The sequence below is a fragment of the Macaca thibetana genome, chromosome X (assembly GCF_024542745.1).
Source record: "Macaca thibetana thibetana isolate TM-01 chromosome X, ASM2454274v1, whole genome shotgun sequence".
NCBI lineage: Eukaryota > Metazoa > Chordata > Mammalia > Primates > Cercopithecidae > Macaca > Macaca thibetana.
In genome coordinates, this window is record NC_065598.1 from 49,732,342 (window position 1) to 49,758,124 (window position 25,783).

The 25,783-nt window shown below is 42.2% G+C and overlaps 2 protein-coding genes across 5 annotated transcripts in view; one reads left to right on the plus strand and one right to left on the minus strand.

Moving 5' to 3' along the window:
* Positions 1-9,680: 9,680 nt before the first annotated feature.
* On the minus strand, positions 9,681-19,908 carry AKAP4 (A-kinase anchoring protein 4). 3 transcript variants are annotated; one of them, XM_050776869.1, is made up of 6 exons: positions 19,733-19,908; positions 17,525-17,620; positions 16,409-16,459; positions 15,680-15,859; positions 11,178-13,310; positions 9,681-10,009 (listed from the first exon to the last, which is right to left on the minus strand). In XM_050776869.1, exons 1-6 carry the CDS (start codon positions 19,757-19,759, stop codon positions 9,854-9,856), a joined length of 2,643 nt encoding a protein of 880 aa, XP_050632826.1. In that variant the 5' UTR covers positions 19,760-19,908; the 3' UTR covers positions 9,681-9,853. The 3 variants fall into 3 exon arrangements, with proteins under 3 accessions (XP_050632826.1, XP_050632827.1, XP_050632828.1); XM_050776870.1 differs by having other exon boundaries at positions 15,758-15,859; positions 19,733-19,907; XM_050776871.1 differs by lacking the exon at positions 19,733-19,908 and adding an exon at positions 19,099-19,258 and having other exon boundaries at positions 15,758-15,859.
* A 4,071-nt stretch (positions 19,909-23,979) lies between these two features.
* CCNB3 (cyclin B3) overlaps positions 23,980-25,783 on the plus strand; it is an 87,669-nt gene continuing 85,865 nt past the window's right edge. For both annotated transcript variants that reach the window (XM_050776834.1, XM_050776835.1), the window contains exon 1: positions 23,980-24,129. The gene's annotated coding sequence lies outside the window, so the exon portion shown is untranslated. The remainder of the gene's footprint in view (positions 24,130-25,783) is intronic.

Genomic DNA, 25,783 nt, shown 5'->3' on the forward strand with positions numbered 1-25,783 from the left:
TAGAAGAAGAAAAGAAATAACATTCTTTGTAGTTGGGGGTGGGGTGATGACTCTTAAAGGGACAGCAGAGGGAGTTTATTGGGTGTAATGGAACTGTTCTGTATCCTGATTATGGTGGTAGCTACATGAATCTATACATATGTTAAAATTTCTAGAACTGTGAACCAAAAGGGTAAAAAGCCACTTCTACAGCATAATACTTTAAAAGACAAAATGTAAAAGTGTGAAGGCTCTGGTGTTCAATTTCTGGTGACACCACTCACTAGCTGTGTTGACCCCAAACAAGTTTCCACCCCTCTGTGCTTCAGTTTCCTCGCCCTCAAACAGAGACAATCCAAGTTTCTACCTCCTGGAGAGTTTGTTATGGTGGAGGTTAAATGAGATAATACACATAATGTGCTTAGGCAGTGCCTGAGACATAGTGTTTGCTTAAGAAATGTCTGTATATGTCCAGTAGCCAGTTCAATGTAAGGGCCTGGGGTTCAGGAAACTGGTGAGAGGATGGAAGAAATCACTGCGCCAGTCACTGCTGTGTATATTTGCATATTTAGAGCCATAGGACAAATAGCTGCTATGACCTTATGTTTTTAAGCCATGCAACCTACCCAGCCACCAATCTTCCTCACTTCACTCCTGACTGCTTTCCAGTTTTCATGTAGTTCCTAACCTATAGTGCCGTCTCCAATTTGGCCTTCAGTTCACTGACTGGTCATGACTTCTCCAAGCTGTTCTTTAAGCTGTTCTCATTCTTCTTTGTGCATCAAAACCTCTTGGACATTCTGCAAAAGGCCTGGCCTAGACTCTTAAAAAAGTGACAATGTCGTTAAAGACCAGGAAAAAATGTCTGGAATCTTTCTAGATTAAAGGAGACTAAAGGGACATGATAACTAAATACAGTGCATGGATAGTGGATAGAGCAGAGGGGAACAGCTATTGAGGCTAGTATTAGGATTTTTTAGGACAATTGACTATGAATTGTATGTGGACGAATGTCCTAGTTCCTAGGAGATACACACTGGTGTATTTAGGGTTGAATATCATGATGTCTTCACTGACTTTCAAATGGTTCAGCAAAATAATAATTTCATATAATAATTATATATATACATACAATTTTAGTTGTGTGACAGATAGATAAAGCAAGATGGCAAAATATGAACAATTGATGAAGCTAGATGAAGGGTATATGGGTACTCATGATGCTAGTGTTACAACTTTTCCATAAGTTTTAATTTCTTAAAAATAGAACGTAGTAATATGACATCACTTGCAGATTTGTAAAATATACATGCTTGTTTTGCAACCCCAAACAAAGGAATTGAGAATTTCTCTGGAGTTGGGGTGGGACAGATGGGCTGGGAATCTGTATTTTAAAAGTTGCCAGGATCCCTGCGAAGAAACACCACGGAGAGAACTTCATCTCACCCCCTCCTCTACCTCCTCTGGTCCTTGCCGTCCTCCAGGATCCAAACTCTGGCATGAGTTCTCTTTGGCAATGTCCCAGCGAGGCCTGTCCACCCACCCTCTGTAAAGTGGGTGCAGCTAGATAGTGGGGCTGGTGGGAAGAGCACCAAGAGAAAGATAGATCCTGGGTAAGTCACCAGTTATCAGATGGGCAGAGAAAGAGGGTTCTCTGAAAGAGCCTGGGAAGAAAGGGCCAGGGAAGTAAGAAGGAAACCCCAAGATTCGCCTCAAAGGAGGATGGAGAGATATGAAAAGTCACTCTAGGTGTGCCTGCTTGGAATTTGCATCAGGATGGGGAGAGCTAAGTTCCACTGTCAGTTCAGAAGTGGACCATTTGATTCCAGAGGAGATTTTCCTGGCAAATCCTCCCTTCCCTTTAGTAGATGGTTTGTGCCACAGGACTCATTGACAAAGGCATCGAAGTCTCCAACAAGAGAAATTTCTTTTCCAAAACCAGGGTTTTTGGGAGCCAGATGCTGTCAACCCCCTAGAGGAAAGTTAGCAGATCAGGGTGTTTTATTTTGCTTTCCTCTCTTGCTGAGTTCTGGGACGTGATTTATCATCTTTTGGGAGGTGCAATGTTAAACCACGTCAAGGTCATTGAAAATGTATGCATTTGGTATTTGGAGGTGTGGGAGAGTATGGAGTCTGCCTTCTACTGTTTCTGGCATCTGATGGTTGTGACAGTGGCAAATAAAGGCCTGGAGGTCAAGTGTAACCTTAGGGAAGGAAAATGAAAACCTACCACTCCCCTCTTCATCAATTGTCTCCATCACAGTTGGGGTTTCTAGGACACCCCTCACCTTCCCCATCTGCCCCGCAAGAGGTGTGTTGGTTCAGCTCTGGAATCTTTTAACATTTAGTGAAGTCCAATGAAGCTGGAATTTTAAAAAAGGAAAAATGAAAGGAAGGAAAAAAAGCAGAAATAAGCAAAGGAAGTAAAGAACAGTTAAGCAGCACATGGCTTGCTCCAATGTATCCTTCCCATAGCAGACTGAGTGAGCACTCCAGAACACAAAGCTTACTCTGAAACTGCGGGGCTCAAACCCTTCTAATGGTTTCTCCTTGAACTTAGCAGTGAATGCACATAGCACTCTGATGCCAGCTGACTTTTCTAGCTTTGTCATCCTTCACTTCCCCTTCATGCACCCTCTACTCCTGTGCTATGTCTCCTGGATTCCTAAGCAAGCCATGCCTTTATTCACCTCGGATGTTTTGCACATGGATAGGCACCCACCAGCCACTCAAGTCAAGTGTGGTGGTGAAGAGTACAGACTCAAGTCTCATTTTGCCTGGGCTTCATCCCAGATGTGGGCAACTTTCTGATCCTCTGTACCTTCATTTCCTCAGTTGCGAATTGGGGCTACCAACAGAGGCACCTTGAGGATTAGATGTGACAATCTGTGAGAAGAGCCTAGTGGAGGGCCTGGTTCAGCACACAATTAGCTGTTGCTCAACAAACGTTGATTGGCTGGGTGCCCAGTAGGTGGGAGGCCCTTATCTGTTCATTTATTACAAACTATTTGTAGTCTGGTGGAAAGGTAGACATGAAAACAAGACATTATAAGACAGTGTGATCCAGTGGCATTGGAACTATGTGGGTTTGTACCTTTTCTTCAGCTGGGCTTGCCCAAGGTGTTACCTAGAATTCAATTCTTAGCCAGGCCCGAGACTTGAGGAAGATAAGAGAAAGTAAAAAACTTCTACCCTGGGAGAGGCATTTCAAACTTGAGGCACCAGCACAGCCCCACAGCTATTCAAATGTTGAAATCCTTTCCTACTGATTGGCAAGTGCCCTGAGCACCCCAACTGTCTGTAACCCCTCCTTTCCTTCTACTTCACACATTCTGGTGTGCATTGGTCGGATACCATCAGGGACTGTCCTTTTCTCCTGCCAGGGTGCAAGGGAGCCAGCCTATCTTTTGTTGCTCTTTTGCTCTGCTTCCCCTCAACCCCCAACAAGCAGCAGCCCTGAGCCCTCTGAGCAAATGCAAACTCCATACCTTGTTCTGCGAGACTGCATTTTCAACATTACGTATGCTTCTCCTTGGGGATATTGCCTGCTCTGTGAGTCCCAGGAGCTGTGTCGGCTTGCTTTGAGGGATGCCCCGTTCGGCCTTCTTCTGGGCCATGGTCTATGGCAGCAATATCCTTTGAAAACCTGTGCCTGTCCACCAGTGTGGATTCCTTCCAGCCAACCATCCACTCTACTCCAGAGGTTCCTGTCACCTCCTAGATGTTCCTACTCCATTCTATCAGTGTTACCTGAACTGTGCCAGGATTTATCCTGACTTATGATGTTATGGACAAGGTCCTGGTGTCCTGTGAAGTAGTATAGAGTGGAAGCTTTGGAGCCTATCTGTGTTTTTTAATCCCAGCTCTAACACTTCCTAGCTCTGTGACCTTAGGCAAGTTACTCATCCTTTCCAGGCCTCCATCATCTCATCTGCAAAAAGGGATAACAGTAATACCTACCTTATAGGGCTTTTGGGAGGATTATATAATACTGAAAAGCACTTAGAAGAATGCCTGACCCACAGTAAAAGTGCAACAAATGTTAGACATTATTATCATTGTTATTATTATTATTTTGTATTGAAGCTCTTTTTTTTTGAGAAAGGTCTTGTCACCCAGGCTGGAGTGCAGTGGTGCAATCTTGGCTCACTGCAGCCTGAACCTCCCGGCTCAGGTGATCCTCCCACCTCAGACTTCTAAGTAGCTGGGACTACAGGCGAGTGCCACTGTGCCTGACTAAGTTTTGCATTTATATAGATGGGGTTTTACCATGTTGCCTAGGCTGGTGTTGAACTCCTGATTTCAAGCGATCCACCTGTCTTGGCCTCCCAAAGTGCTGTGATTACAGGTCTGAGCCACCGTGCCCAACCACATTGAAGCTTTAGTGGGCACATTTAGGTATATTTTCAAACATAATTGCCTCTTTTGATGTACATAACAGTTCTAAAGAGGTAGGTATAAAAGACTATTGGTTAGAATCCCAATTTTTGAGGTAAGAAAACTAAGACTTGGCTATATGAAGTGAGATGGCCATGATTAATGAAAAGTTTTATGATTTCCCATGTAATGTTATTCTTGTCCACCAGAAGACACTGAACTAGATGGATTGTTATTTATTCAATAAAAGTTTATTGAATGACTACTGTGTGCCAGGCATTGTGCTGGGCACTGAGGGTACAGTGGTGAGCAAGACAGACAGGTCCCTCTGCTCCTGAAGTTACCATTTTAGTGGAAAGGGACAATCAATAAGCAAGTAAATAACAATAAAAGGTATATATCAGTTAGTGCAATAAAAATTAAACAGGGCAGTGGGATACAAAGTAATTATGGGCGATAAGGTAGTGAATAAAGGAGGGTTTTTCTGGGGAGGTGACTTTCATGACAAGCAGGAGATGAGCTGGAGACCTTCTCACTTTGGATATGTAGCTAGGTTCTGGGAGAGAAGTCCTCATGAGGAGGGGATTTCCAAGGTCCTACTCGGGGCCACCACAGACAAGTGGCTGTAGCAGGAAGGAGGATTGCAAGGTAAGGGTTGCTCAGAGCCCAAAGTCAGAAAGACTTGCTAAATTTGAGATTTTCTGGAAAGAGGCAGGAGAGCAAAGAAACTTTTAGCAGTGGAAAGGGAATTTTTTTCCTTATAGGTACTTATTAAGTTTAAACATTTTAAAATTAACTTTATTGAGATATAATTTAGATAGAATAAAGTTCACTGATTCTAAGCATACAGGTTAATGAGTCTTGAGAAACATAGACTCCTGTGTTAAACATTGCCTCTCTCAAGATATATAGAACATTTCCATCACCCTAAATTGTTCCCTTGAGACCTTCACAGTCACTTCTGGCTAGGTATTATGTAGAATGTCCCTCGATTTGGGTTTGTCTGATGGCTTCTCATTATTAGACTAGGGTTATGTGTTTTTTGCAAGAATACCACAGAAGCGATATGCCCTTCTTATCACATTATATTGGGAGATACATTATATCATTATATCTTTCCTGGTGATACCGGCCTTGATCATCTAATTAAGATGTGACTAACAGATTTCTCCATTGCAAAGTTACTACTTTTCCCTTTGCAATTAATAAGTATCTTGGGAGAGACACTGAAACTATCCCATAAATATTTGATTTAGCACTATATAAGACCTATATATTGAATTAGAGAGTGTTGTTTTGTTGAATTTAGTTTTACTAGTCAAGAGCATGGTCTATTTTTACTATTCGCCTGTTTTTATTTTTCTCATTCTTGTTTTATAGTTCTTTAATAAACATGGATCTGGATTAATGGGAAGACAGTGTGATAGGATGGAAACAGCATAGTATTCGACATGAGGCAAACCTGGATTTGAATCCCAACTTTCCCACTCACTGGTTAGATGACCTTGCAAAAGGCCTGATTCGCTAATTTCTCATCCATAAAACGCGGCTGGTAAGAAACCCTCTCACAAGGTTTTTGAAAACATTAAAGCACTGAGTAGTATCTGGCACTCAATAAGTGCTGTGTAAATGTCATTTCTTGCCTCCTTTAATACCCAAGTGTTTAATATTGTTGTCACAATTGTAAGTAGACTCCTCTTTCTGGCAGGGTGGCCTTAGGATATAGGAATTCAACAGATTCTTTTAGATTTATTTTATGTTCTGACACCACAGAGGCTTTGGCTCAGGAGAAGCAGTGAACTTTTTACATGTCTCTGAGTCACTGGGGAGAAAGCAGCTGGACCTGTTTTAATTGACGGCAAATTATTGCAGCTCACCAGTATCTCCTATTCTAATACCTTTGCAAAACTCCTTCTTTACCTTTGGTATTTGGGGATTTGATTTTCACTGATGTACAAATATATGATTTGCAAAAGTGGCATTTTTTTTCTCTCTCTCCTGTATTTCTACTTTTTGTTTATTTTTCTTCTTTCATTATTAGAATTGTTTTAAGGTAGAATTTTAACACGGGTAATCTAGTGTGGTTCCTGTTTTTACCCAGAATAAATCTGAGTTTTTGTTTGTTTTTTTTTTTGGGGGGGTGGCGGAAGGCTGTACTCTTATCATGTTAAACAAGAGAGAAAACACTGCAACACCCACCCTCCCCCACTCCGTCTCTGATTTCTGATTTCTTAAGACTTAAGCAAAACTGCCTTCCTTGTTTGGTCTTTTTCCTTGTTCCAAATTTTATTTCCCCTTTTCTAAACTTTTAATTTGTTATTTGACATGAGGCAAACCTGGATTTGAGTTTACACTGGATTTTAAACCTGGATTTTATTTTTCTTTAAAGATTTTAAGTTCTTTAGGCAGGATGTCACTCTTTCTTTTTTTATTCTGATATAGGCTTTAAGGGGAACATATTCTCTAAATGCTGCCTTGGCAATCTCCCAGAAAGTGTTACTGTTGTCAGAAAAAGGGGTCCTGATCCAGACCCCAAGAGAGGGTTCTTGGATCTAAGGCAGGAAGGAATTCAAGGCAAGTTGTAGAGCGCATGGAGAAGAGACAGTTTATTGAACGCTGCTACTCAGTTACAGAGTAAAGCCTCCTCAGCTCCTACTCAGAGTAGGGCGTCCTCAGGAAGCAAGAGGAGGAACGACTTGTCTTTAAGTTTTCTTATCTAGTGGTCTTGTTTTCTATGTAAAACTAAGTTATGTCTATGTGCTGGTGGGCTGACAGCATGACAATTTATTATTTTGCTGATGTAAAGAAAACTATTCTTGGCATTTTAGCGTGTAAGCACATCAAAGCATGACTATAATCAACTTAAAAGCATATATTGTTATGCGATATTGGGACATCTGGACATTCTGCTGTCGTGGGCATTTATCCTTACGGGTATTATTAAGCTGTTTTCTCAGCCATAAACATCTTATGACCACGGGCGGTGACTGGCAAGGAACGTGTCTTGCTAGTTTTAACATGGAATTGATTTTAAAATGGTGTCACCCTGGCTCTCCTAGGCTCCTGTTTCTCTAACATTACTCCCATGAACAGTTTTACAAATTAATTTTTCCTTTTGCCTCAGGCTCCATTATGGCTTGGCATGGCACTGTTACTGATCCTGTGTATAAAAATTTTTGATATTTTGTTCATCATGGTTTTTTGGCATTCATTTTGATTTATTAAAATATTATTTGATTGTGGAGTTTTTGATCCCTGAGGCAAGTACCTCTCTCACCTCATTCCAGTCTAGTCCTGGCCTTGTAATAACCTCCCAGACAAGTTTTGCTTATAATTTTCTTTTGAGATGGAAGCCTGATATCAGAGAGACTGAAACTGTTATTAAGCCAATTGTACCGCCTTCCAGGAGAGAATCGTGTTTTCCTTTTCTGCTCCTTTCACCTCTTTCTTACTATATGCCAGACTCTCAGCTCAGCAGAAGTCCTTGTCCCTTTCCAGCTGCTGGCATTGAGCACGGCCGCATTGCTATTGGGATGCCCGGGGTTACTTCTTCATTTAGAGAGGTCAAAGGCCAGGGTCTTATTCTCCAGAAATAAACCCCAAGGGCTATTGAGCTCCTTCAGACCCTTGTCAGGGTCCTTGTGGCCCAAAGCATTCCTTTCTCTGCTGGAATCTGTCAGTTAGCTCTGGCAAAAATCAAGTTTCCTCACCCTGAGCTTATTCCATCCACACAAGTTTCCTTTAGAAATTATGGAAAAGAAACTTGTTCATAAAATTCTCAAATGTCAGAACTGGAAAGGCCCTGAGAGACCATCTTGCCCCAACCCCTTTCATTTAACAGAACATGTAACTTCCTTTGCTCTATTTCCATGTTTCAAGGAATCCCCAAGGCTGCCTCATAATAAAAATCAGGAGCAAGGTAAGAGCCAAGTTAATCAAGGAAGTAAACTGCTATGGGACCCAGCTGTGCTCAGGGAGGACTGAGTCATTAGACATGTAGCCCTGGCCTTGAGATTTGTTTATTAAGGATTTTCTTCAAGGGCAAAGAGAAGGATCTGTGATGGCTCAACTCCAAAGATTTTAATGGTGTGGGGTGAGACTGAAAAACATTCGATGAGCTTTCAGCCGGGCTGGAGAGTTTTAAACATCCTGCTTTGAAGAAGCCTGCCTTTACTTCTTCTATCCGACTGGGTCAGGCATTGTGGAGAAGTTGGCAAAGTTTGTCTGTGTGCTTAACTTCTCCCAAAAAGTGTCTCTCTGGGTCCCATACTCAGAGGATATGCTTTCAGTTCTGAAATGTATCAAGAGGGCACTCCTGTGTTAGGACTAGCATTGAAAGTCACGTATCATTCACATATCTACATTTGCAACAAAATCCACCCTGTGCAAAACACCATCACATCCATTCCTCTAGTTTAACCTATAAACAACGTAAGGTAATTTTTAGCTACACTTTGCAGATGAACAGGCTCAGTCTGCAGGATTGCCTAAGGCCATGTGACTAGTAAGAGGTAAAGCTTTGACTGTTGAGTCCAGAAGGACACCCCATCCTGTGCTTGGTTCTACTAAGCCGCAACGCTTCAAGGGTGCCAAAACATGCCATGAGAGCACACACCAAACTAGCTAACAAGGTCCACAGGGTTGAAACCACTGTCTTGATCTGATTTGCAGTGAATGCTAGCACTATGATTGACTTATAGGACACATAGAACAAATCTGGGAACTTACTGTTATTCCCAGAGAAGACACTGGGACATTGGGCCCCAAAGGAATTTACCCATCTTAGAGGTTTATGTTCTTGGAAAATTTTTCTTTCAGACTGGAAGAAGATAAGGAAATCTCATCAATTGAAGGAAATTCCTTATAAGGAAGCTTTATTCACACACGGGAGAGGATCAGATCCCATTGTAGTTCTGGGTAGTATTTAGCTATGTGCGGTGAACACTTTTGAGGGATGTGTGTGTAGCGAGGCAGGGTAATGGTTATACACTTTCTTCAACTAAACTAAGAAAGCTGTATCCTTGGGATTAGAAAGGGGATTATCAAGTTAGATGTGCAGTTCAGGGAGAAATAGGAAGGCCACAGGTGGGAAAACTCTAAATAGACTGTGAATTGAGATTATTTGGACAAACCAGATTACTTAGGGACCTTGACATGGATTATATCCCTGTGTCTTTGGTGCTCAGAAAATAATCCAGGGTGAGATCGGAATACAACTCCAACACTGTGTCACCATTCCTGGAAAATGGACCAATTCCCTTCCCTTGTCTTGGAAATAGCTGACCAAAAAAACGACACAATTTTTTTAATTTTTTTTTTTATTCATTTTCTTTCCCAGTTTGTTGACACCTCTTACATTCACAGGCAACTGCTCAAGTGTATTGGGAAACACAGTTGTGTATTGTGCAGTTGACTGGCCTGATGGTGGTGGTGCTCTGGCTGGGATGGAATGCTGCTAGGGGGGCTAAGATGAAGACGAGTCAAAGAAATTGTCAGCTCACAGGTTAGCGAGCAGCCAGTCCAGCAACTGTTTCCTGGCCACCTTTCCCACGGCTTCATCCAGTTGCCGTTCCTTGGCAAACTTCATGACCTCTTGAAGAAGACCTCCTACACTGTACCCCTTCTCTGCTGCTTTAGCTGAAACCTGAGGAAGCTGTGGGGAAAACAGAGCTAGTGTGAGCTGCGTGATGCTTTTTAGAGGAAAGACCTGCTGGACAAAGTGAACTAACACCCTTCTACCGGCCAACCCCCTCAACTCCTAACCTCCTCACCCACACCCACCACCTTCCCGCCCATGATTCTAGGATTAGGGTACAGCATATCATAGATCCATGACTAGAGGCTGCTGACACATCTTTCCTTTTTCCTTGAACCTTCTCTAATGTCATAGATCAAAATGCCAAAGATACTTTATTTTTTGAGCTTCAAAAACACACTCTGAAATTAGTTGTGTTCATTAAATACTTTTCACCAGATGCTGGACCCTTCAGTTAGTCTGTGCTGATTGCTAGGTCAAGGTTTGGGGTTGCCATTCCCCCAGCTCCCTAAAAAAGTGTGAGACTTGGAGTACAGAGGATTGTCTGGCCTTGGCTCCTGGACTGAAAATAAGTTGGTTAAGTATTTGATGTTTCTGGAATCCATCTAATGCAGGAAACCCAGCTGTCAGGTAGGGGGTGTGTGTGTGTGAGAGAGAGACAGAGACAGAGAGAATGTGCACGTGTATGTGTATGAATGTATGAATGCTGGCCTCCGTGGAATCTGAGGAGCAGGGCCAGGACTAGGGTCAGGCAAGTGAGGCAACTAGGGCATAAAATTTAAGGAGACAGGACTCTCAGGGCACTTGCAGGTCCCATGAGTTTGGGGGAGGAGCATAGGGAAAATAGTAAGAGACAAGTTTCAAACTGTTTCTGGTAGGTCAAACACAAAATTAGTCTATGATACTTCCAACACCTCAAGAGGGAGGGAGGAACTCCATTTTCCTTTTTTGTTCCCTCCTCTCTAGAGTACTTTGGGGGATCTTAAAACTGAAAACATGAGACTTAATCATTCCCTAATGTTTTACCAGATAGTTTGTCAAAAGGGTCACTGATGAAATGCATTAATCTCACTCTCCTCCTCTTGGTGGAAATGCACAGGCCTTGAGGTGCCCACTTAGCTAGTGGTTCACCATTTTTGTGTCTTTTTATGAGGTGAAAGTAATTCATGAAGCACACGGTAAAGAATAGACTTGAAACTGGAATGATCTTGGGCTCAAAGTACAATGCTGCCTCCCTGCCTCTGCCCATTCCAACTTTCTTTTTGTGCCTTAATACATTACTTACCTTTTCCAGTTGTCCATCCTTATCTCCCATGAAGTAGAGCATGGGCACGTTAAACTGGGAGGCTGCAATCCACTGCAGGACAGCCTGGAGCTGCTTCTGCAAGCTATTTGTAGAGCACTGATTATTGACAATTACTTCATGTCCAAGAGAGTCTTGATAGTTCTGTGGCATTGCACTGCTGTGAATGCATCTGGTGCCCCTGAAATTGGGCTTATCTGCCGAGGCTGCTTGTTCTTCCAACTCAGCAAGGGCTGCCCCATCGTTGCTATACTTAGCCATGATAAGGCAGAGCTTCATCACAGATTCTACCAGTTTATCTATAAATTGCCAGTTCACTTGCTTCATCCCACTGATAAAGTCAAGTTCTTGATGGTCCTGGCATTGTTCTTCCCCTTTGTCAGATCTCTTGGACATGTAAGTTGCTTTGCTTGCCCTGGGCTCAGAATGCTTGTTCTCACCTTCGCATGGATCCTCACATTTGAAGGGGTTCTCATTAAGCAGTTTCTGAATCAGCATTAGAACGATGTTTGACATATCCATTTTCTGGGAGTCCAGGGGTTGGTTCTCCTTTTGACAGGTGGATGGTCCAGGGGCTCTGTGAGATTCTAGGTGTTTCACTGAAAGTGCTTTGGCACTTTGGCCACCTCCACACTTTTCATATTGAGTACTCTGAGCCATATAGCCCATGGTGGAACCAGGACAGTCTTCTTCACATGTATCTTTGCCCTTAGTCTGCTGGGTCAGATGGTACTGGATCAGCTTAAGGGCAGAGACAATCAGGTCCTTGGCCAGTGAATCTGTGGAAGCATTGATCTTTTCTCCTTTCTCATCTTTATTGCTGCATGCTTTGGTAGCCACCTTGCATGGGTTTCCTTGCTTTTGGTTCCAGATGGTCAGGCCCTCCTTGAGAATGTGTTCACCGACTTTCTCAGCACTAGTCAGCGTCTTGCATGGGTCTGATTTCATTTTGCCTTTGTCCCTCCCTTTCATTTCAGCTTTCATGGTGGAGAATTCAAGACTCTGGTTCCTGCATTTGGGATCATGGGACCCAGCTTTTAAAGATGCATATGACAGACTCTGAGACTTAGTCTCCTTCTCCTCACCAATAAGTGCACTGACCAAGCGCTTCAGCATGGCCTCCATGATGTCTGCAGCATTTTGTTTCCATTGGTTGAACAGATTTCTCTTGACAGCTGAGACAAAGTCTGAGTCAGTCATCAGGACCCCAGTAATATTATGCAGGTTCTTCATGCAGGAATCAATCAAATCGGACACAATCTCCTTGGTGTGCCTTAGCAACACCCTCTTCAGGACCACACACGCTGGAATTGGCTTCCCAGAGCTGTGCACTTTCAAGGTCTTCATGACAGAGACCATCATGTCAGATGCCACCTGATTTGCATAAACCATGAGCCCCTTGCTGATGGAATCTGCAAATTCTTTGCTCTCTCTCTGGGACATCTGTTTGTCTCCACTTTTGCTCTTGTTGGATAATTCACTATATAGAAAGCTTTTCTGGCCACCTTCCCTGGACTCCTCCTCAGTGCCACGCATTTCTGCAGCGGTCAGTTCCACAGCTTCATGGGCCATTTCAGAAGCAATCTTGCTCACAGCAGTTCGGGGACTGATTCTCTCTTTGTTCCCAGGGGATGGATAGATTGAATGATGAAGGCATTTGCTTCTACCTTCCAACTTCTCCTTGATTTCCTTATGGGCCATCTGGATTACCAGAGAAGATAGTCGGTTGACATAGAAGGAAAGGTCATCTATAGAACATTCTCCATCAGGGGAAATGACTGCTCTCTGAGTGCTAGGAGGTTTGGCTGGAGGAGCTGAAGGACTTTGATTATTGTTGGTGTTTTTAGCTGCTGCTATTTCTAGGCGTAGGTTTTGAGGTCTGTTCATCAAATAATCTATGTTCACTTGATCAGCATAGACACTGTAGCAGTTCTCAGAGGATGCTGTGTGATATTCGCCCTCTGTGTCTCCTACTTTATGTTTACAGGTAGAGGTTGAGGGGCTCAATGCATGTTGGAAACCCAAGGCATACTTCTGGAGATCACTGAGAAGCCAGTTGAGGACACTGACGGGATCAGAGGGAGCTTGTTTGAAAAGGCACACAGATCCCTCCGTCTAAAAAAAGAAGAAGACCTATCCATAAGAGTTTGGGTAGGCTATTTATTTCCCTTATTTTATTTAGAAGATGTATCAGATTAGGGATTTGACCTTTTAGAGTTTGTATGGGAACATAACATCCAGTTATATCCATTAGTACACATTCAAGCAGAAGTGGCAGCAACAAAAGTTCAAAGTATATACATGTGTATACTTAACTATATACAAGTGTTATCAATATATGTCTGCCAAATCATATGAATATGTTGTATCTCAATGGGTCAAAAATGTGTCAGTGTGTCTGTTGTGTGTGTATATATGCATGGAAATATAGCAGTTAACATGTGTGAACATCTCAATAGATGTGAGAATGTGCCATTCTGTATTGTTAGTGTGTGAAAATGCACCTCTGTGTGTGTGTGCATATGTGTGACTGTGTCTAAGCATGTGTAACAATGTGTTGACATCATTACCTATTGTATATGTCTATTGTATAGGCTGACATGTGCATGTTAGTATGCATATTTGTACATGCGTGAATGTCAAAATATGAGTGTCTATGTCCGTGTGTCTCTGAATATGTAAATGAGTCAATTTGAGTAATCTGCATATATGTGTGTATATAAATTCACTAGTATGTATCATGCAGCTATAAATGCATTTATATATGTTAAAGCATAAATTCATATATTAACACACACATTAATATAAGATACAATTTTAATATATTAATGTATATGTATGTTAAAATATGAGTATGTGTAAACAGGTGATTGTATAATGACTATGTATATTCATAAATTGGGTATCAATTTATGCTATATTTATATGTCAATGCTTGACCATGTGTATGTCAATGTTGTACATACCCTGGTATTTGAGTATGTGTGTGAATAGGTGTGTTATTGCATTTGTGTCAACAGTGTATGTATCAATGCATACAAACAAGTGCATTAGTAAATATGTGTCGCTTAGTGTAAGTTTGTGTGTATGTCAGCATGACTGTGTATGACCATATATGTCTTTGCATAGATATGTATATTTATAAGCATGTATACCAATAACTGAGTCTGCATGGTCACTATGTTTTGATCAAGTCTTATGCATGTAATGTGTGTGAATGTATGTTCATGCATTGTGTAATATGGGTGTTTATGTGTGTTGTGTGTGGGCATGTCACTGCATCTGATGCTGTATGACTTTGTATATATTTGCATATGTGTGTCATTATTTATGATCAGATTAAGTTTGCTACATCAATGCTTATGTGTGTCAATATCAAATGTAGCCAAGCATGTATTTATCATTGCTTGTATAAATTTTTTTGTAAATGTATATAAATGTATATGTTGATGTGTGTATCATTTTGTATAAATTTATATGTGTATATCTATGCCTGTGACTGTGTATGCCCATGTCCAGATATGTGTATATGTACTATATACACATATTCCACCCAACACTAACTGCCAAGCCCTCTGCTCCTTCTATTGCTTCATCTCCTCTCTTTTCACTGAATTTCTAGAAATGTGAGGTCATGATAAAGTCAACTTTTTGCAAACGAGCTTAAGTTACAATCAAGCAGATCTGCACTGTATGTAGGAAACATGGGCTGCTTTTCCAAAAATCAATGCCAGGTATAATTTATCCCTTTCTTAAGACTCCAAAATTGAGTTGGCTATACCGAAATAAACTGAAAACTCTTTGGATACTGTAATGTAAACTTGTTTTTCCTTCCTTAGGGGCCACTCCTTTCACTCCAAAGGAGTCTGGGGTCAGAAATAATGTTTTGGTTATAATATGAGCCTAGAGACACAGAACAAGAAACATTTGATTCCTGTGCATTAAAGTCAAATATCCTGTCCCATTACCAGCCACTCCAGGCTTGTAGGCATGAGAGGGTGACTTGTTGTATGCTCCAGTGCCCTCCCAAAGCCAGAACCCTAAACAGATGTAATTTTGGATACTTAAACAAAACCAAAAGGAGTTTGTATGTCACAGTGGCATGCAAGTCTAATTGCTTCTAACTTTAAGCTACTCAACAGCCTAGGTAATCTCTTAGACAACAGGGTAAGGACGAGGCACTCAAATTCTTGCTGGTTACGGATTGTCTCTGCTCCATACCCCTCTTTCTTCCTTGCTGGATGCTGGGCAATGTGGGGCACACAGGTCCATTACCAACCAGCAAAGAACATTACAAATAGTCTTGCGTGATTCTGATTGGACGCGTAGCTGGAAATCAGGAGAGGGCATTCTGAGCCTCTGTGATTAGTGCCATTATTAAGTACCTGTGTGTTGAACTTACTGTGGTCTTGAACTTAGGCCTGTGTTCTCTAGAATGTCATAGTATTCAAATTGATGAGCCTGTTTGACAGTAGTTGTCTTACCATGTCTGATCCAGAGTCTGCAGACTCATCATTGAGCTCTGAGAATAGAAGTGGTGGAATCTCAGAGGCTAAGTGTACCTTAGACTGGTCTTTCTTCTCAGTATCCTTGATCACGATAATCTCTTTTTCTTCCAGATTTCCCAGGTTTAAGTTGCCTTCTGAGCTGGAACCAGCAGCATCCTATGGAATTAAATGGTGAGATTCTTAGACAGTTGCTTTTGGAGATTTCTCCAAGCTGCCCCACCTAGGCTATTACTTCAAATTGTGAATGTTATGACTTCCTTTATCTTTTTTCTTTCTGCAGGAGAGGTAGGCTTCTGAGGCTATCTAGTCTTTGAAGAATGAGATGACTTTCCCTCCACAAATTACTACTCCCCACTCTGAAGATGCTCACAAAGCCATCAATCTCAAGAACCATATTCATCACCCTTTGGATGGGTTTTTTTTTTTAATAAAAAATAAAAAACAACTTTTCTGACATGCTGTCTTCCATGTTTTATCTTTATCAGCCCTACCAGCAACTTAAGTGGCTTCTAAAATGAGACTTGATATCAAGAGTGACAGTAAATTCAGAACCAGGGATCTTGGGCTCATGAGAATGCTGGCTTTCCCCCTGAGTCCCCTCCACCTTTCCCCTCTCTCCCCCAACATTTTCCATTTTTCATATTTCACTGATAACCCTTCTCAGCAGCTTCTGACCGATTCCGACTCTGAGCAGAGAATACGCACCTTGTAATCTTTATCTTCTACATTCAGGGTGGACACATCGACAAAACATATCTGCATCAAATTAGAAGGGTGAATTTAGAAAAACTCTAGAGAAAGGGGCATAATTTCTTTCTTGGAGATGATAATAGCACCTACCTCAGAGGGTTCTTGTGAGGATTAACTGAGACACTATATGGAAAGCATGTAAAAGCAGATTTCCTGGCACATAGTAAGTACCCAATAAATGTTAATACTGTGATTATTGTTAGGCAGACAGAATCTTAGCATTAGTACATTTCTTAAAGGAGAATACCAACCTCCTGTCAGAGCGAGGCCCAAGGTACAATATCCACATGTATTAATTGAGAAAACTGAGAAGAGAAATGGCTTGCCCAACTGACAAACTTAAATGTGGAGCTTATATTAGAACTCAATTTTCCTGGCTTCCAGTTTAGGGCACTTGCTACTACACTAGTGTTTCTCAAAATTTATTTTATTATCATTAATATAGAATATTTTAAGTAGTATATGGATAAACATTTCTGCATTTAATACGCGAATTTTATTGTGCATTAGGGAGAATATATACTAGAACATCAAACCTGGGATATTATAGATAATATTTCTTAGCATGATTGCAATTTTTAAAATGTAAGTCAATTTTTAAAACATTGTAAAAATACAAATTAATTAAATAATAATATGTGTGGCATTTGAACATGATTGAAGACTGTGAAGCCCTATGAAATTACTCGAAGTTTGGGAAATAGACCATGAAGCATTTTGCCCTCCTGAGGGGTCCTAGGGTAACATTGTTAGCTAGGCAATATTATTATGACTTAAGAGGTCTTAACTAATAGGGGCTGGTTGCTAGGCAACCACCACTCCTCCCTCCCCTCAGGCTCCTCCCCAGCCTCCCCTCCCTAGGTCCTTTACATCACACCACACCCTGCCCCTCCCTTGATTTTTATCTCTGTGTGATGTATGAGCACGCTGGCCCCTGACAGACCTTGTTGAGCTTGGTTGCTTGGAGAAGTCATGGTATCATCGTCCATTAGTTTATCTTGGGTCCCAGGGATATGTATACCCATATGCCAATTTTTCCTACTCCTCGGCATGAGTCATTTTTTATCTTACCACTTTCCGGTCCTGATCTTGTTGTCCTGCTGGGTTGTAGAGATCTACCTTGCACACACCCCTGTGGCTGCGTAACCAGTCAATATCATCAGACATCTGGAAAGAGAAAGAAAAGAAAGCTGAAATGCTTATATATGGTTTTTGGAAACCGGATCAGTTTGGATAAGAATCTCTGGAGGGGTTCTGAAATCCATTTTTGTGTTTCATATATAGGTTTAGGTTAGGGACTGGTGGGACGAGCAGTGGGGGACACATTAAGACGTTTGAACTTGATGCTCAGGATCATTATCTTTTAGCAAAATCCATAGTCTCCTTTAATTTAGACTCCCCACACCAAGTACTTGGAATCATGAGAGTATGATGACCTGGGAATCAAATTTAAAAGGAAATCTAGTGACTTTGGGGATTACATTTAGTGATTTACTTCTACCCAACTCTACTAACTAAATCTCTCTGATCTCCACATTTCTTTACCCCCTCAAGTACCTTCAAAAAACTCCAGCTCACGTTACCCCCTCTAACTTAATTCTAGCTAACTCCAGTTCAACCAGTCTTTCCCATTACACTAAAGAAAGTGAAATTAGATAAACAGCTATAACACATCACTCAAAGCCATTGGAAAAGACTGAAGTCAATAGCAGTAAATAAATAGCCCTTTTATTAAAACAACATATATAATTTCAATATATAGAACAAGATTCTGAATGGTGAGAAAACCCAGTCTAATAACCATAAATATAACACCAAGAGACAGAAATCTGAGAGAAGACCAGACCCTGATCCAATAGGATCAAGTTTAATTTATTTTAGAAAGAAAAAATAATCTCTGCCAACTTCCTTCCACCATCACCCCACCCCGGCCACCATCTCCCAACCCAGTCTGGAACTAAAAGTAAAAAGGAAATGACAGAAGCCAGTGACTGATTTTTGCTACGTAAGACCTGAGATTTATACTCAGAACACACAGTTAAGAGCTCAGTAGACTTGTTTTGGTATCTGGGGCTTGAATTTGATTTCTTTTCAAATTTTAACCAGAGAAATCCTTTTTGCCAAGTATTAGAGGGCTGTTGAATTCCCCTTCCCACCCTCCCCACTCCCACTCTCCCTTCTGCCCCTCCCCTCTCTCCCCACTCCTCTCCCTCCCTCCCCTTCCCATCCCCTCTTTCTCTCCTTCCCCTTTCTCCCCGTTCCCTCCCCCTCCCTCCCCTTCTCTTTCTGCCTTCCTCCTTCTTTCCTTCCACCTCTTCTCTATTCCCCCACAGCATGTTAATAATAGCTATTCTCTAATGGCTATCCTTTCACATGATAATACTACATTCCTGCTCTTTACCATCCCTGCCCCAACCAAGATCTTTTTGAACTCTTCCTTCAGGAATCTCTGTGAAACCTTGAAAAAGTTACAGGAAAAGACTCCTACACACTCTGAAGAGGGAGTTTCTTTTTTTCCAAGAGCTAGATAGAGAACACTAGCCTAGTAAAAAAAGAGGTGGAGGCAGAGTCCCTCATGTGATTCAGAAACAGCGTACGTCCAAGTCCAACAGAACTGTGAAAAACAAAATTTATGAACTCATTACCTTGATGATGAAGTTCTTTTAGACGTTTGGCTGAAAACGTGACACCCAGAAGGGAGATGTGCCCCTTTAGATGGAACTGAGAAGTGCCAAGTTCTTGGGCACCTGCAGTTGGCTGCCACCCCTGCCAGCTGTTGGACCAGACTGAGGGGCCAGGCTTTCCCCTGCTGCCTCTGACCCTGGGGTGTGGCAACAGAGTTTGTTGGGTCACAATGCCTGAAACTGTCACAACCTAAGCAAAGGTGGGCATGTTGGCAAACTCAGTAAACTATTCCCATCAAAAGCACATCAGGCTGCCTGCTGTGGGACAAGCTTTTTCTGGTATCTCTATGAGGGTACACACCATTTTTCTCACATTTTCTCCGGCTCACAGTCCATCAAGATAGCCCTTCTCTTTTCATTTCCTGCTAGACCTCCAGAACAATCTAATCATATCCCTACTAGAGAATCAGAGTTATGTTGCAAGAGATCTTTAGATTTACAAAGAAACAGAGAAATGTTAATCAAAATCTTTTCTGGGTATCCCAAATAAAAGTATGAAAATAGAAACTTGGAGGCTGCCTTAGCAGCTTCTGTAGTTTCACGTCACCATTAAGATGCCCCCCTAGCTAGTCAAAAAGAAGTTAGATGTCCCTACCGTTGTAGTATCAGAGTAGGCCATCATGTAGGACCCTGGAATGATGTTTTCTTGTCGATTTGGATGCTGTGATGACTCTTCCAGTCTGCCTCAAGATACTGCTCTTTTCTTCAACTCTCCATGCCCTCCTACAGCCTTGACTGCCAGCTGGTACCAGAGTTACTTCTTCATGACATCACTGTTTCTATAGAGAACAGTGACAGCACAAAGTTGGAGGGCTCTAAGGATTCTGTGTGCTCTAAGTGGTCTAGCAGGCTCTGACCTTCCCTATGAGAAATAAGTTGTCCAGAGAAAGGCTGATCTAGTTGAGACAGGGTCTCTTTTACAGACTCCTTAGGCCATGAAAAGACTTAAGCTCCACTTAATCTTTTCAATCTGGTCAGTGCTGGTTTGTTGGCTACAGTATGTGTTAGAGGTTTATCCATCACACTTTGAGATGCCTTCATCTCATCTTACTGAGTTTAGCCCCAGTTTGGAAATATTATCCCACAACCAAATGGCTCTCACTGTGCCCAAGTCTCGTCTTTCCTTGTCTTTCCTCCACATCTCCACTTTAATACTGCATGCATGTAAATAAATGTATCTGAATTAACAATCAGTTGAGATGATCCCCTAAAAGAGTTCCATATTCTTGGTTCTACCTCCATTTATTCTTTTTCCTGTTGCCCCTGAGATTGCATCTTCTAACTCTGCTATATGATTTTGATCCTGTTAGCTCATGGTGTCAAAGAGAAACAAAGCCTGGAATTTGTTAGAGGTGGCAAGACAGATTTTATTCAGGCCACTGCGGTAGAGGAGAGAGACTTCTGATGAACAGATGTCAACTCCACTGAAACAAAAGGCAGGGTGTGCTAAGGAAAAGTACCGAAGGACATTGAGTGGGGGTGAGCTTGGTCAATGTATTGAGGCATCTGTGTTTGCTAATGGGTGCTTATTAAAGTTAGGTTCTCTACGTTCACAATGTCAGGTTTATAAAGAAAAACAAAATTAAGAACTATAAAAAAAGAAATGAAATAAACAGAGTAAAATCAAAAAAAGAAAAGAAGAGAAAAGAAAGCTAAGCTCCTGCCTTCCCATAGAGACAGGGAGACATGGACCTTGTTTTTCTTGATCATTACATTACAAAGGGATGGCTTCCAGGTTGTTGAGAAAGACAGTCCTGGGTTGTAGAAGATACATCTTAAAAGAAGAGAGAAAGAATTTACAATTGCAAGTTTTCTAAAGTACACACTGTAAGGAAAGGGAGTCAGGGGCTGTAGTCAGGTTTTGGTCTGAACAAACAGTAAATTCTTTTGGCAGCAATGAACTGTCTCAGGAAGGCATTTTAAGGGGGGCTAGGATTGTCATCCTAGGGAAATGGCCTTTTGGCAGCATTGAATAGTCTCAGGAAGGCATTTTAAAGGGGCTGAGGTTGTCATCCTAGGGAAATGGCCTTGAGCTGATAGAAACTATGCTAGTGTTTGTTCAAGTCTCTTAGTGTGTGTATGTGTTGGGGGCAGGTGGATGAAATTGTGCTGAAAGTTGCAGTTCTTACAGGCCAAAGTTGAGGCCTAGTTGAGAAATGGGCTCAGAGAAGCCTGACTAAAGTTTGGTCATGAAGAGGGTGTTTATTGCTTTTTCCTATACCATCCTTTTGTCAAGGGGCAACTTTCGATGATTAAAGACAAAGTTGGAGCTCCTGTGTCTGGCTCATCCCTGTGGAATATGAAGCAAAGGAAGAAAATGTTTACATATTCTCCAAACACAAGAAATCATATCTCTAAGAGATTAAAAACAAAACAAAACAAAAACAAAAATTCTGTGTCTCGCAGCCCAGAAAGGAACAACCATGATTCATGCCTAGAAAATGTCTTAGTAATCCCCAAATGACAAAGAGAGAACTACTATGGATGATTAGAGCACTCTCCCAGAGCACCTGAATCCTGTCATCCTGGAGGCTAACCAGGAGCAGGTAAGAGCAGCATTTGGATGTGAAACCAATGAGCAAAATGTAAGGGAAGAATCAAGGCAGACCTGGCTCAGTCATAGGTCACAGTACATTTACTGCCTCTTCTTTCTCTTCATGAGGCTCTCAAATTGGTCTGTACTGAGTAGAGGGGGTGGAGGGCAGGTGAGGGATAAGGGATGTTCAAACAGTCAAAGTAAGGAATATATTGTATTAGTGTGTGAATACATGTGAATAGTCTGCACTTAGGTTTGCCTTTAAGAGCCAAATATAGAGATATTAAACACAAAAGCCTTGGTCATCATTTTTTTTTCTAAGCATCATCATCTATTTTGTAACCTTGTTTATTCTACCCAAACATCTTCTCTTTCACACAAACTTGTGAATAATTGTGCAAATCAACACTTTAAATACACTCTCAGTTTGCATTTGGCTAGAAAAAACTATGAAGATAATAAAAATGGGACCTGTGTTTATAACAATACCATGAATAATGGCAAAAGGAAATTGAATGAAGTGAACCATCAGCCTTCATGAAATCACTGTCTGGTAGTCTTGCTGGGTATCTTCCAGTCTCAGATTTACCCTACCTTTTATGTGATGACACAATGATCATTTAGAAAATGGGCAGTGATGCCAATGATTATCAGACATCATTTACTGTGGACCAATATAATTGGGAACACCACTTCTTTTTCTCCTGATTTGTTTTCCTGCCATGAGAGTGCACACTGACATTCAGAGCAGCTTCATGCAACCAAAGTGAAAAATTAGTCATTTTGAACATCTTGGCAATGGTACTGTATAATTACTTCTGTCAAGTATTTGTGTTTTGTCTGCATTGTACATATTTGTTCTTTCCTATGAGTGATTGGAGGAGTGGAGGGGGAAAATAAAGGACTTTTAAAGGCTATAAACATTATCATAAAAAAATTTCAGGGGGGGCCGGGCGCGGTGGCTCAAGCCTGTAATCCCAGCACTTTGGGAGGCCGAGGCGGGTGGATCACGAGGTCAGGAGATCGAGACTATCCTGGCTAACATGGTGAAACCCCGTCTCTACTAAAAATACAAAAAACTAGCCGGGCGTGGTGGCAGGCGCCTGTAGTCTCAGCTACTTGGGAGGCTAAGGCAGGAGAATGGCGTGAACCCGGGAGGCGGAGCTTGCAGTGAGCCGAGATCACGCCACTGCACTCCAGCCTGGGAGACACACAGCGAGACTCCGTCTCAAAAAAAAAAAAAAAAAAAAAAAAAAAAAAAAAAAAAAAATTTCAGGGGGCAACTGCTAAAGATAAGTGGAGTCTTAGGTATGTTAGGGGTTCTTTTATAGGCAGGGGCTTAATTAGGCAGCTAAAGTTCTGTTCCATAACCTTGTGGTAGAAAATGACTTATGGCTAATTTTGAGGTGTGGGCTTGGCTTGGCAGTGGCTATTTCTGGTCAGGCTTTTCCCCTTTATAATTATGAAATTTCCTTCCCCTGATTTCCTAGAACATTTGCTTATTGTCAGGATAATTCATCTGACATTTACTAAATCTGACCTTGTGGAGTTAATTACCTTTTCCTATTCCTAGATTACTTACATTACAAGCCTAGAAGGTTATCTCTTTTCCATCGCATCCACCACAATACTGGGCACACAGGTGGGCTCAAGACACAAGGTTCTGGAATTTTTAGGGCAGGAAACATAATTCGGAAATCACAGCGTCATGAGAGCTGTAAAAATGACCAAAAAATTTGGTTAGCTATCTGAGTGGGCAGGCTTCTTTCCCAGAGCAATAATTGTCACACTTTAGTGTGCATCAGAATCACCTGGAGGGCTTCGGTTTCTCATTCTGCGGGTTTGGAGTCGGGGCTGAGAATTTACCTGGTACTGTGTATTACATGCATTATCTCATTTAATTCACGCACAGCCTTATGAAATGCCTACCACTTTAATTATAAACGACTAGCTCGCGCGCAGAGGCCACGTGACTGGTGGGGTGCTTGGGCGCACTGGCCACTTCCATCGTCTTGGGGGTTGGGGGGCGTGTGTCTGTGTGTGTGATGATTAATATGCCTTTTATTTCATTCAGGGTCTGGAGATAGAAGAGAAATTCCCTGAGAAAAAGAAAAGTAGAAAGGTACCTACTCTGATCTTCTGGCCCCATCTGGTGGTTTCAAGTCAGACTTTAAAAAAAAAAAAAAAAAAAAAGCGCTGATTCGTGATCTCCCCCTGCTGGTGAGAATGGTGGGGTCAGTCCGGCAGCCTCTTGTACCGGTTATGCTGATGTGCGTTTCTGTGGAAGCTTTTCCGTTACTCTGAGGCAGTTGGGCTGAGGCGGTTGGTCCCCTCTCCCTCCGTCCCTCATCTACATTTTGATTGGCTTATTTTTGTATTGTTTTCTTTCAGTTTCCGATTGGTGGAGAACTTTCTGCTAAAAGCTTTTGTTCCAGTCCATCTGTGGCGTGTTAAAGGTACAGCGTGTATTGTCAGTCGTGACGACAGCTTTTTGCCTTGTATATTGATTATGTATTATAAATATAGAAATATATCCTGTGTCAGGCTAGAGATGTGGGAGGAAAACTGGCTGAGGGAACTAGCCTTTAAGTAGTTTATTTCCTCCCTGTCAAACCAATAAACTTGTCTGGAACATCTGACAAAATAACCTTTAAAAAGTACTTCAGGCCGACCGTGGTGGCTCGCGCCTGTAATCTCAGCACTTTGGGAGGCCGGGGCGGGCGGATCACCTGAACTCAGGAATTCGAGACCAGCTTGGTCACTATGGCGAAACCGCGTCTCTACTAAAAAGACAAAAATTAGCTGGGCGTGGTGGCACGCGCCTTTAGTCCCAGCTACTCGGGAGGCTGAGGTGGAAGAATCGCTTGTAACTGGGAGGCGGGGGTTGCAGTGAGCCAAGATGGCGACACTGTACTCCAGCCTGGGTGACAGAGCAAGACTGTCTCAAAAGAAAAAAAAAAAAACTTAAATATACTATTACTTGGTGACAAAATCTTTATCCTGCCCTGCAGATAGTATATCAGTGAATGAATGTTTTAAACATTACCGTTGGGCGCAGTGGCTGCAGCAGGAGGATGGCTTGAACTGGGAGGTGAAGGTTGCAGTGAGCCAAGATGGCGCCACTGCACTCCAGCCTGGGTGACAGAGCAAGACTCTGTCTCAAAAGAAAAAAAATATATATGCTATTACTTGGTGACAAAATCTTTATCCTGCCCTGCAGAGAGTATATCAGTGAATTAATGTTTTAAACATTATAGCTGGGCGCCGTGGCTGCAGCAGGAGGATGGCTTGAACTGGGAGGTGAAGGTTGCAGTGAGCTAAGATGGCGCCACTGCACTCCAGCCTGGGCGACAGAGTGAGACTCGTGTCTCAAAAGAAAAAAAAAAAATTAAATAGCCAGGCGCGGTGGCTCACGCCTGTAGTCCCAGCACTTTGGGAGGCTGAGGCCGGCGGATCATGAGGTTAAGAGATCGAGACCATCCTGGCCAACGTGGTGAAACCCGTCTCTATTAAAAATACAAAAATTAACTGGGCATGGTGGCATGCGTCTGTAGCTACTTGGGAGGCTGAGGCAGGAGAATCACTTGAGTCCAGGAGGCAGAGGTTGCAGTGAATCGAGATCATGCCTCTGCACTCCAGCCTGGGCGACAGAATGAGACTCTTGTCTCAAAAGAAAAAAAAATAAATAAATAGCCGGGCGAGGTGGCTCACTCCTGTAGTCCCAGTACTTTGGGAGGCTGAGGCAGGCGAATCACAGGGGAAAAAGATCGAGACCATCCTGGCCAACATGGTGAAAACCCGTTTCTACTAAAAATACAAAAATTAGCTGGGCATAGTGGCACGTGTCTGTAGCTACTTGGGAGGCCGAGGCAGGAGAATCACTTGAGTCAGGGAGGCAGAGGTTGCAGTAAGCCGAGATCGCGCCACTGCACTCCAGCTTGGTGACAGAGCGAGACTCCATCTCAAAAAACAAAAACAAAAACAAAACGTAAATAAAAAAAATATTAAATATACTATTGGTGACAGCTGGGCGCAGCGGCTCACTCCTGTAACCACAGCACCTTCGGAGGCTGAGGCGGGAAGATAGCTTGAGGGCAGGACTTTGAGTTT